This window comes from Mustela erminea, chromosome 11, assembly GCF_009829155.1.
Source record: "Mustela erminea isolate mMusErm1 chromosome 11, mMusErm1.Pri, whole genome shotgun sequence".
Classification (NCBI taxonomy): domain Eukaryota; kingdom Metazoa; phylum Chordata; class Mammalia; order Carnivora; family Mustelidae; genus Mustela; species Mustela erminea.
In genome coordinates, this window is record NC_045624.1 from 80188634 (window position 1) to 80206922 (window position 18289).

Sequence of the window (18289 nt, forward strand, 5' to 3'; positions counted from 1 at the left end):
ATCATAAATTCGTCGTGAGTAAAAGTTAGAACTAAATATTTTGGATTAAACTTTCTTCTAAAAATGATTAATGCAGACAGCTGATCCTCATTAATCTTCCTTATTAGATTATTTTCTCTTAAATGAATAGTAGATATTGATTTCTGACTTCTTGCTTATGGAGGCCCATAATACAAGTTTTATTATCAATCCTTATGTTTCATAAACATTTTATCTGGAACAGTCAATTTTGGTGAATAAGCAAAATTTTATCCCAATTAATGGGATATGATCTGGTTTTAATGGAGTTTTTCAAAATAACTTAACGGAGCTGAAACAATGCATTGTACAAGGCTATGGCTAACCCAATAGACACGTAATGCTATGTTATGAAAATGATCCCGTTTTAGTTACCATACATAAGAAATACAAGCCACACTTGGAATATCCTCATTAGAAAGGTTTAGGATAATAAAGCATTTAATAGCAAACCTCGCAACAGAATACTAAGCAATGATTTAGGCTTACAGTTGGTAACCAGCACTTTCAGAAAGACCTGTAGAAGCAGTATTTTTCTTCATCAACTTCGGGTATTAGAGAACACAGTGCTTCATCAGAGGAACCCAAAGAAACTGAGATTTGGCTCAAAGGCCAACAAGTAATGAAGGCTGACTTACCTTCTCGAAGTTTATTACATTCCTTTTGCTCTTTAAGCTCTTCCTCTTAGAGATATAAATTGGAAATGGTGTACTTTCTTAGTAGGAAGTCTGAAGTCATTACTGAAATAATTGACAGAATATAATACAATATTTTTATGTAGGGAGGCTATTATGATACCAACATATCACATAGACAGTAATGGGCATCTAATTCTGCTATTCGTAATCCCCATGCTGCGAAAGAAAATCTGCTTTTGAATCATTAAAAATTGAAGCAAAAAATGATGGGCTTGACTATTTGGTTATCTAAATTTGGACTGGAAGGCCATCTTCAGTTACATAAAATATCCTTCCCAAGCTCTAGTTCTCAATCCCATTACATCCACTTCATTTCTCATTTGCCAGCTCCTGTGGCCACACTCTTTATGCTTAGCAAAAAACAAACCAAGTTAAGTCTCTGTGGGGGGCCTTTTGTGAGGCCACTCAGAATAGGAAGAAAGAAACAGAGTGCAAGCTAGAGATGTAGAGCATATAAAGAAAACAAATAAGGCACAAAAAAGCAGGAGGAAGGGAGAAGAAAACATCACCGGGTCAAGAATCATGAAATCACATACACTTTAACATTTTTGCTAGTAAGTACTATGAGTCTTCTCTGTTTGGGGGAGGCTGCCCTCAGAAAGCTGGAAAATCAATTCTGAATTAATAAGGGTCTTTTTCTTTTCACAAGGTCCTGGTGAAACTAAAAAAGGAGCTAATTAAAAAATCTTACTGCCATCCCATAATTACAGGTTTTACCCATATGCAGGATGGTCATTTTTTCCCATCAGGAATGGTATTCTTTTCACTTCCTGCCAAAAGTGCTCCAATACATTACCATAGGGAGTTTAAGAATTTAAGATTTTCAAGGAAACCTTTCCACCACTGGCACACCATTTCCTTCTGGAAGAAGGCCTGTGCCCTAGGGAGAGGCCTAATTCAAGACCCTTCTGCTCTTTTTAGAAGGGCTGAGCTCGCCTCACCATTGCTTTTCCTAGGGGTGGAGGTGAAACTGGTCTGATATGGCTGCTCCTTAGCTCATCCACCCCCCACCCACCCCCACCTTTCATCCCTCCTCTGCCTTTCAAGGCCATTTCGCAAACTGCCACCTGTTCCTGCTGCCTACCCTTTTCTTCTTTCACACTGACCAAGGGAACTCACTCCTGCAGCAGCCCTGTCAAGGCAAGGCAGCCCAGGGGCCAAAGCAGGGCGTTTTGAACCTTTTGGAGGTAGTCTCACTAGGATGTTAAAAAGCCCTTGGCAGCACTGTCCTCCCGGGAAGGAGAATTCGTTCCTTCCCCACTCCGTCCTACCGAACGGCAGGTCTGGAAAGCTTTTACAGCGTCAGGTCCTCCTCTGACAGTCCTCAGCCCGGGCCCTGAGGCTTGGTCCTCGCCAGGTGAGCCCTACTTGGGCGTGGGGCCGCTGGCACGACTCTCATTCTGCCATGCCAGAGGCTCTAGCCTCTGGCACTCCGGGGCAAATAAATAGTGCCACCTGGTAGAGTCGAAAGCGGTGCTTTAAAATGCAAATACAACCCCCTCCTGCATTTGTTGTCAAATCACTTCTCCACGATTCCTAGGCAGGCAGTGGATTCTGCGCCTTGGAGAAGGGCTGGGGGAACGTTCCTGCCTGTGCAAAAATAACCCCCGAAGACGCAAGCCAAGTACTCGGCTGGAGCTCTCCAGCCTGTGGATGCCCGCTGGGCGGCTGGCTGTCCCCCGGGAGCCCCGCAGGGCTGGGTCCGCTCCCCCGCCTCACGCCGGGCGGCGGGAGCAAGCCGACGCCGACTTTGGGAGTTCCTTTCTGCCTTGTATGGAGGGCTGCTCCGGGCCCGTCTCCGCCCGACTGCTCTGACGCCCAGCCCTCCTGCTGCCCACCCCCAGCCACCTCCCTCTGACTTGCCCGGAGAAGCCAGACGGAGCCTCTCCCTGCCACAAGTCTCTCCGCCTGCCATTCCCCCATTCCCGCATCCACCCCCACCCCCTCCCCAGCGCCGTCACCCCTCCTCCGCCCCCGCCTCCGCCTCCTCCCGCTCCCCCGGCAATCGGGGGAATAAATCAGGGAGGAAATCGGGAGGCACTGAGATAGCGAGAGCGCGCGAGCGCCGGCGGACTCGCCCAGGTCTGTTTCCAAAGTCGCCCTTGATGGCGGCGGAGGCGCGGCAGCCGCGGCGCGGAGCAGCCGACGCGCGCTAGTGGGTCCGCCCGCCGCCGCCCCTTCCCTCGCGCCGGGTTTCGCCCCTGCCGCCCCCCGAGCCAGTCCGCGCCCCGGCCCCGGGCGCGCCAGCTCTCCAGACGTCCGCGGTCCGGGCAGAGCGGGCGCCTTCTCCTCCCGCGGTTTCCAGCACCGTTCCTTCCCCCCGGCTGGGGAGGGAGGCGGGATTGATCTTCGATCTCGAAGATGGCTGCTGGCTGCCTGCTGGCCTTGACTCTGACACTTTTCCAATCTTGGCTGATCGGCCCCTCGTCGGAGGAGCCGTTCCCTTCGGCCGTCACGTAAGTCGGCGGGCCGGGGAGGGCCGGGAGTGCGGGCCGAGGGGTGCCGCGGGAGCTGGGCGCGGGGACGGTTCCCGACGCGCGGGGCTTTTCTGCCCGTGGGGGTGGGGAGCGATCGGGGCTCGGATCTGGAGAGGCCGAGCGGGAGGTGCGCGCCGCTTGCCGCCGGAATGCGCGCCGAACCGGCGTCTCGGGCGTCGCGGTGGGGCCGGGCTGTCCCGGGAAACGTCCGCCGACGACTCGCGGCGCCTCAGCCTGTCTCGGAAAGGATTCTTTAGACTTAAGGAGTTTAGCTGTACTGGGGAGAAAAAAGTTTCCAGCCAGATATCCGCTGTCCTCAAACCCAGTCCAGGGGGAAAAAAAAAAGTTGTGTTTACTTGGGTGTTTTACAAATAGGTGATTTCACGCTTGCCAGGGTAGCATGGACTTCTCCCGCGCATGGCCTGGGGGATGCTCTCTAATTGCTGTAGTGCCCAAACTCATTTAGATCTCAAATTACTGGGCGCACTTGACAGTCTCATCCGAGGAGTGCTCGCTCGGCGCAGCTTCGAGTGCTGTCCACTCCGGGGGCTTGCAGGTACCGGGACCACGCCATCCAACCTCCTCATCCTTCATCTGGAGCATCTAAGTGCAGGCAGACACACCGTTCCCGTTCTTAGAATGAGTAGAACCTATTCTTTGAGGGAGGGATGAACGTTTCCAGAGTCGCCTGCAATTTTTTTCTTACTTTTCACATTTCTAAAATAACTTAAAAAATTCGCAGCTGTTCTGGAAAATAGAGTTTTTAAAGGTAACTGTATAGTCACACGGCAGGAAGGGAATGAAAAATAATTCTCTTTTCTCTTAGGCTGGAAAAAAAGAAGCAAAGTCAGTAGCTCATAAAAATATATACACGTTTTTTAAAATGCGATGAAGAGCCTATCGGGCATTTTGGGAAAGCTTTTATTTTGGTCCATAAAGCTACTTTAGAGCTTCTAAGAGTAGGTGATCTTAAATGGATGAGTCACTTTAATGCATTTTACATAACAAAAACAAAGCCCAAGGTAGCCTTCCCGGTATTTCTGCTGTTGGGAATTATTTGCTGTCCTTTGTTGGCTGCGTGCTCAATACTGGAGTTTTGGGTGGATGCTAATAGTGAACCTTTACCAGTTGAAACCCTGCAGCGTTATTTAAGATGCAGCTTAAAGTATTTATTACATTAGGTGTCAGTGCAAGAATCCGAAGGATGCACATTCTTACCCGGAGAAGGGGAGTGTCGAGTATTTTTTGTCATTGATTTACGGTCATGTTCCTTTTTAGATAATCTTCCATAAAAATGATTGCAGATCCTTTTTGTGATGAAACGAAAGGGTAAATGCCATCTGTAGATCTTTCTTTAATTGGCAGGATGTTCCAAGTGGATATTTTGAAATATATAGGCTAAGAATTACTCTAAAGATGCTTCAAAATTATTCACTCTTATTAGGAAATTACACCTTTATTGATTGAATTCTTTATTCTTTTTGTAGCTTGGCCTATAGAGCGAGAACTCAAGGGACTCGCTTGCATTTGTATCAAATAAAGAAGTGGCTCTTTAAAAAGGAGGCGGTGTGTGCAGTTTACATATTTTTAACGTGTCATTTTTAACTGACAATTTATCAGTATTTCTTTCATTTGGAGGGAATGCATCATTCCCCTCACTGGGTGAAACTGTGACTTTTAAAAGATACAACAAAATGCAACCTTTTATTCCTGAACATGCCATTGTAAAATATTAATGTACAGATCCTTATTGTGAGGACATCTACAAAAAATTCTTTCCTAAAAATTAAAATAGCTTAGTGTTTATGGTCAGAGATTCACTGGAGACAAGAAAGAAAATAAATAGTGAAGAAAAATAGGAATTGGGAAACCACAATTTCTTTCCTTTGAAAGAATATAAAATTTTATTTTTTAAGAGTGGGAATTTAAGGTATTTTCAAATAATATGAAACATTAATAGTTTTGTAGAGTGAAAGCTTAATAAAAGAGTTTGTAGAGCTAAGTCAGTCTCCTGTAGGTAACATTAACGCTATTTATGTAAGTCTTGTGTGTCTTCAGTCATTTATTTCTAAAGTTAAAATACCATCTTCTGAGGAGAGGAGAAATGATAGTTGACATTTGTACTTCTAGTTAGGTTTCTGAATAAACTTTATGAAATTTTAAAAAGTGCAGTGTTAATTTTATCAAGGCGTGCCATTTGCTTTTTTTGCAAGAAAAGAATTGGTATCGAGCGTTTATCGTGATAAATCTCAAATCTTGGGAAAAATTTCAAGCTTATAAAAACTCAGTACAAAGATTATAGTATCATTAAAGGCAAACTATTACATTCTTTATATAAATTTCTCTGGAAATCATTAATAAATTCTTTTTTTTTTGACAATTTTATTTTTCCCCAGAAAAAGCAGTATCAGTAGTTTTAGAAGAAGAACATGCCATCAACACAGTATAAAATTAATTGTGCACTCACTGGAGTGAATGTTGAATTAGAATTACTAATACAAAGCTTTAATTTTTTTAAGTAGTGTTTACAGTAATATTAAAGGTTTAAGTTTTATTATAATAAAACAAATGTGTCATTTAAAATTTCTTTTTAAATTTTTCCTGCTTTAGCATATATCCTCATACAGCATATTCTTCTGGTTTAAGTGTAGTTAAACTGTTCTAAGACCTAACACTAAAATTACAAGGTTCCCCTCCCCCAACCAAGAAAGGAATTTTGATACAGTTCTTTTGCTAGGTTAGGCTTTTCTTTTGGAAATGATTGTCTCAATAAACTGTGAATCATAAATATGCCAGATGGTATCAACCACCTAATGCATATTGGTTTATATATAAATGGAAATCACATCATTTTGATGTTATAGTATGCACATGTTATATTGGTAGTTTAAGGTAGAGTTTTCAAATAGGGAGTTCTTGCTTGTTCTAGAAATAATTTCTTAGCACATAAATGAAAATACTTCTGTTTTAAAACTCAGAATAATATGTATGTTAGCCAGTATTGTAATGTTAACTTAACTCTGTTGCTCTTTATTTTAGAATCTATTTACAAATCCAGGTTTAAAAAAAAAAATTCACTGTAGTTATAACTACTACTAAGGTTAAACTTCTATCTAAGTCATATCATAACACCAGTCAGAATAATTGGCTGAAAGCCCATTGTTATATGGGGATTTTAATATAAACTGTGTAATAGAATACATATATTAATAAGAATTACAGGTATCTACAGGAAATAGATATATTTCATGAAAGAATAGTACTTTGGGGTTTAAATACTTCAGATATAAATATTTTTTTTCTGTTATTAGACAAATTTATATTTAAAGGCTGTAGAAAATAAGTTTATGTCATAACATTGGAATGGTTATCTTTTTCATGTGTTAGAAGTAATATAATTATTTTCATTGGGCTTAACAATTTCTATTCACATACTACATGTAGAAGGAAATGTGCCTTAAGCTAAAATATGAGGTAAAAAGCATAAATTAGAACCCAAGAACAATGACATTAATAAATCCCTTTCTCAGGTCTTCAATTTGTTCTCATAAGCTTAACTATAAGACATCTATTATTCCACAGGTGTATATTTAAAATATGCAACAGTAGGTATGTTTTTCAGATAAGTAGCAACATGGTATCTTAATATTTATACGTGGATATATGTGTAGCTATTTGGATCGGCATTTGAATGAGCATTAAGCAGAGTGTAATGGAAGTGATCTAAAAAGCATTTTGGAAAGGTATAAGAATCTAAGCTTATTATGGCTTGTAAAAAGGAAATAAAACATATGTTTATTATTTTAGTATGGCTTTTACTGGTTTAATTATAATTTAATAAGTGCATCTAAAATTAAAATCTATAGCAAGTTGTTCATTCTGAAAATAGAAACTTTACCCCTCTTCTTCAAAGAAATCTGGCTGTACAGACACTTTCCTATTATTTCTCCAACATTGATTAAAAAAAAAATAAAATGCTTTTCATTCTCGGATGTATACATTGTAAGGTTTTGCAAAAATATACATAACACACGCAAATTAGGTATTCACATTTACCGTTTAGGTTTATAACTATATGTAAGAAAAAACAATGCTTTTAGGAATTTTTAAAGAGTTAAAAATTGTACCCATAACAAAGTATTATTTAATTGATATGTTTTCTGGAATAACATTCTATAAAACACACACACAGAAGTTTTGTTTTTTTCCCTGTTTTTTAATACGGATACAGATTTCCAGGAAAGTAATCTGTTCTTCTTAATGTACATCTTATTTTCTAATAAATGTCTTTGCACTGTTGGTAACCTTCAACTGGATACTTAAGTGGTTAAAATAAAGTGAAGTATATTTTAGGGAAATCATCTGATTTGTTGATTTCCTTCAGTCTTTTACTTGTATAGACATAATCAGTTCCAGCATAAACATACTTGATAAGAGTTTGAAAAAGTCAGAATTTGTTTCAGTATTTCTAAAAAAGTAACATTTTGTTATTACTAAAGTGTTAGCCTTCCATCATTTGTAGTAGTATTGTTGTAGTATTTCAGGAAAGCGTGTGAGCTGTTCACCGTGGGGAAGGAGCTCTGTTCTATCATATCCGTCCTCATTTACTTAAGGCTCTTGTGTGCATCAGACACTGTGTCACACAGTGTCAGCTACTTTTTCTTTTCATAGGTTGTTTATGTCTAGTACCCAGTGTCCCCAAGCCTTTCATAGGATTGCTTTCCAGTAAACTTTGAACTGTATCAAGATGGTAAACCGTGTAGCTTATGCATGATTTATTGTGTGTGTGTGTGTGTGTGTCCCAAATGATGAAACTCATTGTGTCATATTGTTGACAGATTTGAAAGAAAAAGGCAATTGACTTCAGTGTTAATGGAAATAAAAATGGTAGTACTTCGTAAAAATAATATAGTTACCTTTTCCTTCAGGGTCTAAAATATTAACATTGCATACATAGATAATTCGCCTACTTTGTATTATAGTATTTTATTTATTAGGTGGTATTTTCTTTTTATGTATCTATTTATCAGTGCATGCACAGACATGTATTTCTTTTAACCTTTAAGTGGTTTGCTAGGGTAGAAAAATGTCAGTGAGGTAAGTTTATTAACAGTCATGTATGCTTGAAGATTCGTGCCAATCCACATCTGTTTTTCGTGATTGAATCTCTTTCAAAATATTTTTATAACACTAGCGTTTCAGAATAATTTGTGAAGAGAATCAAATGAGATACTGTATACAAAAGTAGCCTGAAATGCTCAGGTCCTATAGAGATGAGTTGTTAACATAACTGATGAGTAACAAAGTATGATTTTGCCATCTTTTTAGCAAAATAAGTATGGGAAAGAAACTATTGCTTTTAAATGTTGGGCACATATTAAAAGACCTTTGCATACTAAGTGGATTTTATTTTGGCCTTTTAGATATGGGATACTTAGAAATTTGTGAGAATTAAACATATTTGGTGTGACATGCTTTAGGAGTAAAGTATAAATATGAACAGTTTTAAAAAATTTTATTTGTAAAATATGAACTGTTAGATTTCTGTTACAGGTTTATATAATTTGTAGTAATTCAGTATTATTGCTCCTTTAAAATTGCCATTTATACAGATTTTAATGAGATCATAAACAAGGAAAGGATTGATATTGTGGCCTCAACGAACTGGCACACTTTTACAGTTAATTTCAATAATGCAGGATCAGGTTGTTGCATATGAAGCAATATTTAAAGTTCTCTTTGAATATGAATGCGGGATATTTCTGGCTAAATGTTATTTTAACATTTGCTTCTGCTGATTTTTTTTTTTTAACCATATGCTTCTGCTGGATTAAAAAAATTAGGATACATTTAAAATTCTGTATCATAAATGGAAGAACAACTGAAAGTAGAAATGATGGCAATGGATAATAATGGTGTTGCCCATTTTAAAGGCTTCAGATTTGGGCATGATCTTACTGTCAATTTGAAAATTCTTTTTCCTGGGTCATTAAAAATTTATTATAGTTGTCTCTGGGCAAACCGGAAAAATAACTCCCGTATTCTTCAAACAATTAATTGCTACTTCTCTCTCTTTCATACAGCTATGCATTTACTCTTAATCATGATTTATTATTATTTGTCTCTAACATCAGATCAAATGGGGAGTTTTTGCTTTGTTTTCTACCAAGTGACCTGTGACCAGACCTCAGGACCTTCTTGTTTGAATCTTCTTTGACAGTTTCAGGGGCCTTTCTCTTTATCCTCGGACATTTGTCTCTATAGGGAAATTGTTGAGGGATTTTGATGCACAGATAAATCTGGAATACATGATCAACACTTCTACCAAAATTGTCAAACAGTCTAGACAGTTGTTTCTTTTGACATTTTCCCACCTACTTTGGGAGATAATTAGGGGAAAGAGGAGAAAGAGCTAATAAAATTGTTCTCTGTCTAAGGTGCCTACTGTCAGGCTATAGAAAGGGACGTTTAGACATTAATGATGTCTTATTTTGAGGGTTAAAGGAAGAATGGCTCAGTAAAATAAATGGGCTTAGGCACACTCAGGAAATCTGTTTTAGGAAAGCGATCAAGAGTTGTTGTGGTGAAAATACCATGAGAAATGATGCATGGGTACGAGGGGCAGACAAAGGAGCTTTCCAATTTACACGTGGTGCAAATTTACATTAAGGATGCTAAAGCGGCTACTAGTAATTTTAAACCCCCCCCCCCCCACCACTTGCCAACTGAGCCTGGAAATTATGTTTCCTGAACATATTCATTTATAGAAACCTAAATATTTATAATATGGGCATTCACCTTAAAAATCAAAGACCATACAGTTGTCAAGATCTCAAATATAGAAGCAATTAAGCATAATTCTTTTTAAAGAAAACCTTGGGATAATGGTTAATTAGATAAGAGATATTAGTATAACACTTTATTAAAAGCTTAAGTGCTGATCATGAAAAAAGAAATTCTAGAAGTAAATTTCTTCAATTAGATGACAATTAGAATGAAATACCTTGCAGGTAGGTAGGCTTCGGACTTCTGAGTACATAGTACACATTATGTTTTACTTGGCACTTTTTTCTAAATGTCTCCTGATTCGAGTATTTTTAACATCACATGTAATTTAATGATTAACACAGGTATTGGTATTCAGTGTAAATTATGTAGTGCACTGAACTACATGCAGAATATCCAAAATGAGGAAGAGAGTCCCCAAGGAAGACATTTACATCTCCAAACCTGCTATAAAGGAGCCAGGGATCTGTCAGAGCATGACTAAGGAAAAGCACATAGCATGTTGAAGAAAAACCATCTATTTTGTATTAGGCATAGGGCTTCCAGATGGGAAGAGATGTTGCTGGGTTTGAGTCTGGGTTGTAAAATGTTTGCATCAGGGCTGTAATTTTATAAGACCTGAAGTGGGGGATGGGCAGCGTTCCCAACAATGTGGACGTTTATGGTAGCCCAGCTCTGCATACTCAAACAATGTTGGCCTTCATCCTAGGGTTTTTTAAAATTAAAAAAGGAAAAGTAATACGTGTTGAATCACAGTATGTAGATGATAGATTCAAGAGAGCCCGTAATTGAAGTGGAGACAGGGGGAGCCATTAGTAAACCATTGCATCGTTCCCAGAGCGAGAGATGCCTAAGGTCCAAAAAAGAATAGTGGTGAGGGGAGAACAGAGCAGATGGGAAACATAAGGCAGAAGTAAAATTTCAGGTGCTCTTGGTTATGGGATTTGAGGAATCAGGAAGAGATGAGTCAGAGGTGATTCTAAGAGCCCTATCAGGTAAACCAGGCTACACTGAACTTGGTAGACTAGAGAACACAGGAGGAATGGTGGAAGTACTAGTAGTTTCACTAATGGACATCTTGAGTTTGCAGGGTCTCTGTAGATGACTGTTAAGCCGTTTAGAAATAGGTATTTGGAGAAGACTTGGATAATATAAGACAACAGTTCCAGCAGACTGTTGAAGAAGGAAGCGTGGTTTCAGTGCCTTGAGGAGTTGGTAGCCGGTGGCGTTATAACAGCAAGTGCAGGTACTTTAAAGGCACTTTGCAATGTGAGGAGAGATCGAGAGAATTTGTTCAGAAAGGAAGTTTAAGGGATTTGGCATTCTTTTGTTTACAGAATAAAGAGTTCTATCAAGCAATTTGGAATTGTACATAGTAAAAACCCATAGGACTATCTTAAAAGGGGAAATATTTTTTAGTGGTCGTGGCCGGAGGGACGATCCCTGATGGGAGTTAAGGTCAAGCATGTGCCAACAACTGCCGAAGGGGGTGGGACTGCCATCAGGATCATCTCTCATTCCCATCTCTGGTTTTCTTTGCCTAAGTCTTCCTTCCTCTCTGTGCCTGCAAATCGGCTTTCTCTGCTTCCCGGTGTTTAGTGAATGGCTATGAGGGCTTACATTTTCTCCACTGAAGTTTCGAACCAGGTTGAGACTAGAGTCCTAGTCCAAAACATAGCCTCCTAAACAAGGTATGTCGATATTCTGAATATGGGCTGGATCGCCATCTATAGCCCGTTCAGTTGTGACTGGGAGATGGGGTTTGTAAAAAGGACTCTGGTTGCCTGGGGTTGTTGGGTCACTCCTGCACACGTTGGTACCATCTCCCGGGGAGGCTCTACATTGCAACAGGCCAGTTGCTATTACCATGAATAGAGCAGGAGACCGTTCTTAGAAAAAGGCTTGTGGAGGGTGGGGAAGGTTGTAGAGACAACTAGGTAAGTGTTACCAGACGGGAGATTTGGGCTTATCAGACGGAGAAGGCCAAATGGCAGAGATGAAAGAGCCGAGAGAGGCTGTGATTGATGGGAGAATGTTCTGACGGAGGCAGGTGAGGAAGGGATCAAGAGGAAGAACAATGTCTTACAAAGTAACTTCTGAAATATGAAACAGCCTTGAGAATTAAAGCAGATGGTTGGAGAACAGGATAGACACACTTTTAATTTGCTGGAGATGTTTTTGAAGGAATGCTCCAGATTACAGATTCCATTCTCAAAAAGGAATGACATGATTCAGAAATGTAATACATATACATTAGCAATGTTCAAATTTTGAGTTATACCAACTAGAGTCTTTCTTGACTTGATTGTAACAAAACTCTATTTTACCACTGTATTCCCTTTGGACAACAACATTTGGTTCCTCTCTTTTTCTTTTTTCTTTACCTTTTTTTGGGGGACAGATTACCATGAAGGTCTGTGTAGTTTTGCAGATTTTAATATATGCATATACCTATTGTAGGAAGATGTTGCAAGATATCAGTAAAAAGAAAAAAAAAGAGCAAATAGTTCTTTCTTTGGCCAGTAACACAATTTATTTGTTATTTGGCAGATTGGGGTAGTTTACTGCCCCACCCTGTAAGTGCTCCCACCCAACCCCATATCCAATATTCAGCACAGGGCAGAAATTTGAATTGTAACAGATCTTTGTCAAGAAAACAAAACAATGAGGTTGATAAGATTACACCCCCCCCCCCCCCCCCGAATATTCCTGCAAAGCCTGACCCTGGTCGCTCCTTAAAAGGCATTTCAGGTCTCCCAAAGATCTGGAAATGACCCGCAGCTGCCGTCAGAGCGGTTCCCTGAGTGTCCGAGATGACTGAATGAATGGCTTGGATCGCAAATGTCAGTGGATCTAAGAATCAGTTTTGATCTCACTGGTCCCAGCTCAGTGTGGAAAAACCACCCTTGTGGTTTGTAACAAGAGATGAGTAGAGTCAGACAGGAGGAGTGGACTGTTTATTTCCCTTTTGCGACTTTACTCTTATTTTCTCTCTTGTAGGTATTCACAGTGTACTTGAGTCTATGTTGATGTCTCTTCCCGCAGCCTGTGCAGACACGAGTAATTACTAACAGCCTTCTTCCAGGGATTATAATTTTGCTTTCTGATCAGTTGCAGCTGCTGGTGTATGCCAAGTGCTGGGAATTAACATGGTGTGTTTTCTAAGCCATTGAACCCTCAAGCTGGTCCCCTAAGAGAAGTATTATTATCTTCCCTGTTTTATAGATGAGGAAAGGTAACTCTAGAATATGAAGAACTTTTCAGGGTTTTCTTAGGGCCTAAAAATTTGATTCCAAGCAGATTGGTTCAGAATCCGACCCCTACCTGCTGAACTTGGCTGTCCTGTTACGGCCGGAGCTCCCCATGTGCTGGCCTCCACCCTCCCATCTGCTCCGGTTGCGGACGGCTGCATAGTCCAGCCGTGGGGTCGAGGGCAAAGAGGCATCATTGTAAAACGGAGCAGAGCCAACTCTCAGTTTCAACATCTCCATCTGCAGAACAAGGATAATATTAACTTAATCTTGAACCCCAGTGTTACATTATAAGACTCAGAGGAGAGGATGCTTGGGGAAATTTGCAGGACTGTTTAACGGGCAGACTTTATTATTTGTATCACTTGGTGAGTTTTCTGTCTTCCAGAGATCATGAATTGATGACTGAGGTTTAGTGAGCTAGATTCTTGGGCTAATATATCACTCAGGCCATTAGAAAAGCCTGAAATGAAGGGGCAAAGGAACACTTAGCAGGCCTGAGAAATATCTCTTCCTAGGCCTTGTGTAGTCTTTAATCCTAAAGCGGAAATGAAAGGACTAGTGAGAGCGAAGTGTTCCCTCTCAGGGTTCAGGACACAACCCGTGTCCTAAAAGGGACCACGAAGACAGCAGAACCACAAAAGAATTGATGTGTTTTATCTTGACGTTTCAGCCAACACCTGTTGTCTGAGAACTGTGCCCCAGGAAGTTGAATCTATTTTTAAAAAGCCGTCCCTTTGCTGATAACCTCTCATTTTCAAACACAGATGTGAGTTTTCAGCTTGGAGACAGACTCTTGGAAAGTTAATAAAGCAATGTGGCCACGATGTTTATAGAAATGAGTTCAGACAACCCTACAAATTGGGTGAGCACAGAGGAGTAAAATTGAGGCCAGTTGCATTTTTAGCAACCAACGCAGAAGTTGGTAAAAATCTGCCAAGAGCCTACTGAAAAAGACCAATTTTCTTTTGACTCATCCAGCATGATTAGTTACACTCATTTAAGCCCACCCCTTCCCTTTACGGTATAAATGGAGGTCAGCTTGCCACAGACTCTCATCTTTTGTTGGTAGAAATAAAACACCTAAATAAAATTACTACTGCACACATCTAATTGATTCGTGGAGGAGAGCGATGTTTTAGATGAAAATGTGCATTAATAACATGACCCATGAGTAGTACAACTTGGGGATACCATTGAAGCCACTCGTTCTCAAGTGCCAAGGACCGGCATTTTTATGGCCGTCATCTTGACATTTGCCACGAAAAGGGATGTGCAAGATTCTTATGATGTTTGTCGTCTTAAAAATACCGAACCCTTCATTGTCTTGACATTATATTAGAATTGACTTAAATTTACATTCGCAGAAATGTTAGGAGAGATGAACAAATGGGCCATGTGAAGCCTCAGGAGGATAGGCACAATGGAGGGTGGACAGACTGCTCTCAATTAGACATGCAGAATGCTTGGGTGTCTCTCCAAACACCTGATTTTTCTGTCAATATACATGTAGAAATCAGGATTAATTTTCATGAGGGAAATTTTATTGCGCATGGGGAGCTCAGTTCCCAGGGGATTGATGCATGGTGTTAAGGTCTGCTGGTGAGTAATTGTTTAAAATTTATATTAATACTCTACGGTAATAAATAAACATGGGGGAATGGTAACTCATCACAGAGCAAACCATGTTTGTTAATTAGATGAGGTCATTCGTCTCCTTAAATTATCAGATGTGACACAACCTGTCTGTGTGTTGTCTAAAAGCCAGCTGGGTCCCTGGGTGTAAATGACCATGACAGAGGGGTGATTTGAGGATTTCAAGCCTTGGATTTGGTCCCACCCTTTCTGGGTTTTTCTACAAGTGAAGTAGATTGGCCCTTGGAATTCCATTTTTATAATATGTACCGGGATCTAAAACCTGGTATCAACAAGTTGCTCAGAATCTGTTTTTTTCTTTCTTTTTTCTGTTTCCTCTGCATCCCCACCCTAAATAATTGCAAGGAATCATATTTATATGCTGCATATAAATATGGTATATATAAATATATACCATATATATACCATATTTATATTTATTACATATATAACAATATATTAGAATGATATATATTATATATTAAACATTATATGTACAAATGTAAACATACTGTATGTAAATATTGTATATAATAGAAACATAATTTATATAAAATGAAAATAATAGAACTTTAGTAAAGTGTACTTTATTAGATTCAGATGTGTTACCTGGATGTAGAATATATATTTAGAAGACATAAAAGCTGAAAGTGCTTCCTAATACCCAGAAGTGCTGTCATAGATATGAAGGATTGCAAATTTCATTAGGACTAATTGAAGCATCAAAACGGTTGGGATAGGATGTATGCTTGCTGATTACAATTTTAATTTTTGGTCAGCTTTGAGTCCCGTGGATCCCACTCTTTCACATCTTTCAAACCCCACCGTGATTCCATATTGTCGCACTTGCCTCTGAAAGTTGCTCAGAAGCATGTTGATAGACACTTGAGCAAAGCCAGAACCAGACTAGTCTGTCTTCTGAAAGTCTCAGGGACTCAAATTAGGCACTTTGGTATGGTCGAAAGAAACAGAGTTTTGAGTCCAGTAGCATGAAGGTTAAAGCCTGCCTCTGATACAGTCTGTGTAATCGTGGGAAGTTCACCTGAGTTGCAGTTTCGTGCTCTGTAAAAGGGGAATCATATTCTATACCTCTTAGGGAAATTCTGAGGCTTAGATGAGAAGCCATCAAGTCTGGTGTGTGTATATTTCCCCCTGAATTTACGGAGTGAAGGGTGGAAACTGTTAGTTTCTTTCATCCCATTTGCTTTGAGACCCGTAGAACTGAAGGTTTTTCCTCCCAGTTTTAATCCACTCCTAGGGCAGACTGTGGACATTATTAGGAATTACTTGATTTTTCTAAATAATCTCTTACTCTGTTCATGTTGAATAGATCAGAGCATTGGGAGAAAGCCTTCGCTGAAATGGGCGTGGGAATGGGAGGACTATGTTAAACCTAACCCAGAACTTTGTTCAGTGTCCTGAGGCTGGGCTTATGGTTCCTCATGCTTTGTGTGGTGGTTGTCACCTGACTTTGGGTTGTACCTCAGTGGGAGAGGTGATGAGCTGCGTCAGCTGCCTGTCGGGACCAGAGCCTCTCAGCTTACCACGTTAAAACAGGTTCCTCCCAAGACATGTAGGTCTCTTGTATTTTAAATGAATTTGGATGTTGGATTCATGCTAAGTATCATTAAAGCTTCATTCTTGGCCCTGACTACAATGTTCTTACATTTCAAAAAGTGCTCATCTGTGGTGTGGTTCAGCCTTTCTAACCAGGCTTCTTCATCGGAACCGTAGAAACCCCCGACAGTGATTTGAGAGACTATTTCTCAGTTCTCTCAGAAGTGGTTCATAACTGGTACCATTCTCGAAGCACAGAGAAGTAACTTTTTTTTTTAAAGATTTTATTTATTTATTTATTTGACACAGAGAAAGAGATCACAAGTAGGCAGAGAGAGAGGGGGAAAGAGGCTCCCCGCTAAGCAGGGAGCCCAACGTGGGGCTCCATCCCAGGATCCCAAGACCGTGACCTGAGCCGAAGGCAGAGGCTTAACCCACTGAGCCATCCAGGTGCCCCGAGAAGTTACTTCTTAAATGGATGGTTGCTTTGAAACATTATGGCTTAATTCTCTCACGGACCTTGCCAGGTTGGTTGAAAGTATGGATTCAGAGCTCAGCTGTCCAGTTATTAACTAGGTAACTTGAATGGTTGGTAAAACCTCCTCAAGGTTTGGAGAATGAAGAATGTTAATTCATGTAAAGTGAAGGCTCATAGAAAGCACCGAATGAATATAATTTCATTAGAAGGGAGAGACTTTTGTGGAGTCAGGTGACTTAGGTTCCCACTAATAATGTAGGACCTGAGGAAGAATTCCTGGCTTTAGGACTTTCTGAGACCTAATTGCTCAGCACCCGACTATTTCCTAACAAGGTGGTATTATAGTGTGTCTGTTGAACAGAAACTAGATCTTTCTAGGTACTCTAGTGCTCCAGTGCCTGTGGGTATGTTTTGGAAAAGATCCCACCTCCCTCCCCCGTATTTCAGTTTTCTCTCTTCTGATCTTTCTGAAGTTTGATGTTTTCTGTGCTTTCTAATACTGTTTGCTACCCCTAAATTGCACTAAAGCATAGTATGGTACCAGGCTTCTTTCTGTATCTGGTTGAGGGGCGTATTAAGAAAAATGTAATGAAGTTAGTAATGTAGCCTTCTTGTGTACAGAAGAACAGCGTTAGTGGTTCATTGTCTACCTGATGAATTTGTTCTGCGAAAGAGGTCCTATAGATGTTCTCCCTTGATGCTGTATTTCTAGTAATAGTAGATAGTAATAACCAGCTTCTACCTGAAGCTGGTAACTCTAAAACCGTGTCAGGAATAATTGTGATACTATGTATAACATAGAATGGTGCCCCTCTCCCCCTTATAAGACTAGTGATAAATATATCATATTTTACCTTGAGGGATAAATTAATATGAATTTTTTTTTAGATTCATTTATTTTAGAGGGGGGAGAAAGAGAAAGAGAGAGAGAGAGAGAATGCACTTGCTTGGAGTGGGGGAAGGGCAGAGGGAGACGGGCAGAGGGGGAGAGAGAGACTCCCAAGCAGACCCTTCACCAAGTACAGAGCCTGACACGGAACTTGACTCCAGGACCCCGAGACCACCAGCCCAGCTGAAGCAGAGTTGGCCGCCCAAGCATCCAAGCCACCCAGATGCCCCTATCATGAAGTATTTTTTAAAAAAACAGTATAAATCAATTATATTATACTGTGAAAAATATAAATTCTAATTTTTCTTTTTTTTTTTCTTTTAAAGATTTTATTTATTTATTTGACAGAGAGAAATCACAAGTAGATGGAGAGGCAGGCAGAGAGAGAGAGAGAGGGAAGCAGGCTCCCTGATGAGCAGAGAGCCCGATGCGGGATTCGATCCCAGGACGCTGAGATCATGACCTGAGCCGAAGGCAGCGGCTTAACCCACTGAGCCACC

The 18289-nt window shown here is 40.3% G+C and overlaps 1 protein-coding gene across 6 annotated transcripts in view; it reads left to right on the top strand.

Moving 5' to 3' along the window:
- Positions 1-2951: 2951 nt before the first annotated feature.
- CACNA2D1 (calcium voltage-gated channel auxiliary subunit alpha2delta 1) overlaps positions 2952-18289 on the top strand; it is a 514151-nt gene continuing 498813 nt past the window's right edge. For all 6 annotated transcript variants that reach the window (XM_032303892.1, XM_032303893.1, XM_032303894.1 and 3 more), the window contains exon 1: positions 2952-3172. In XM_032303892.1, the coding sequence (XP_032159783.1) occupies positions 3078-3172 (95 nt within the window). In that variant the 5' untranslated portion in view covers positions 2952-3077. The remainder of the gene's footprint in view (positions 3173-18289) is intronic.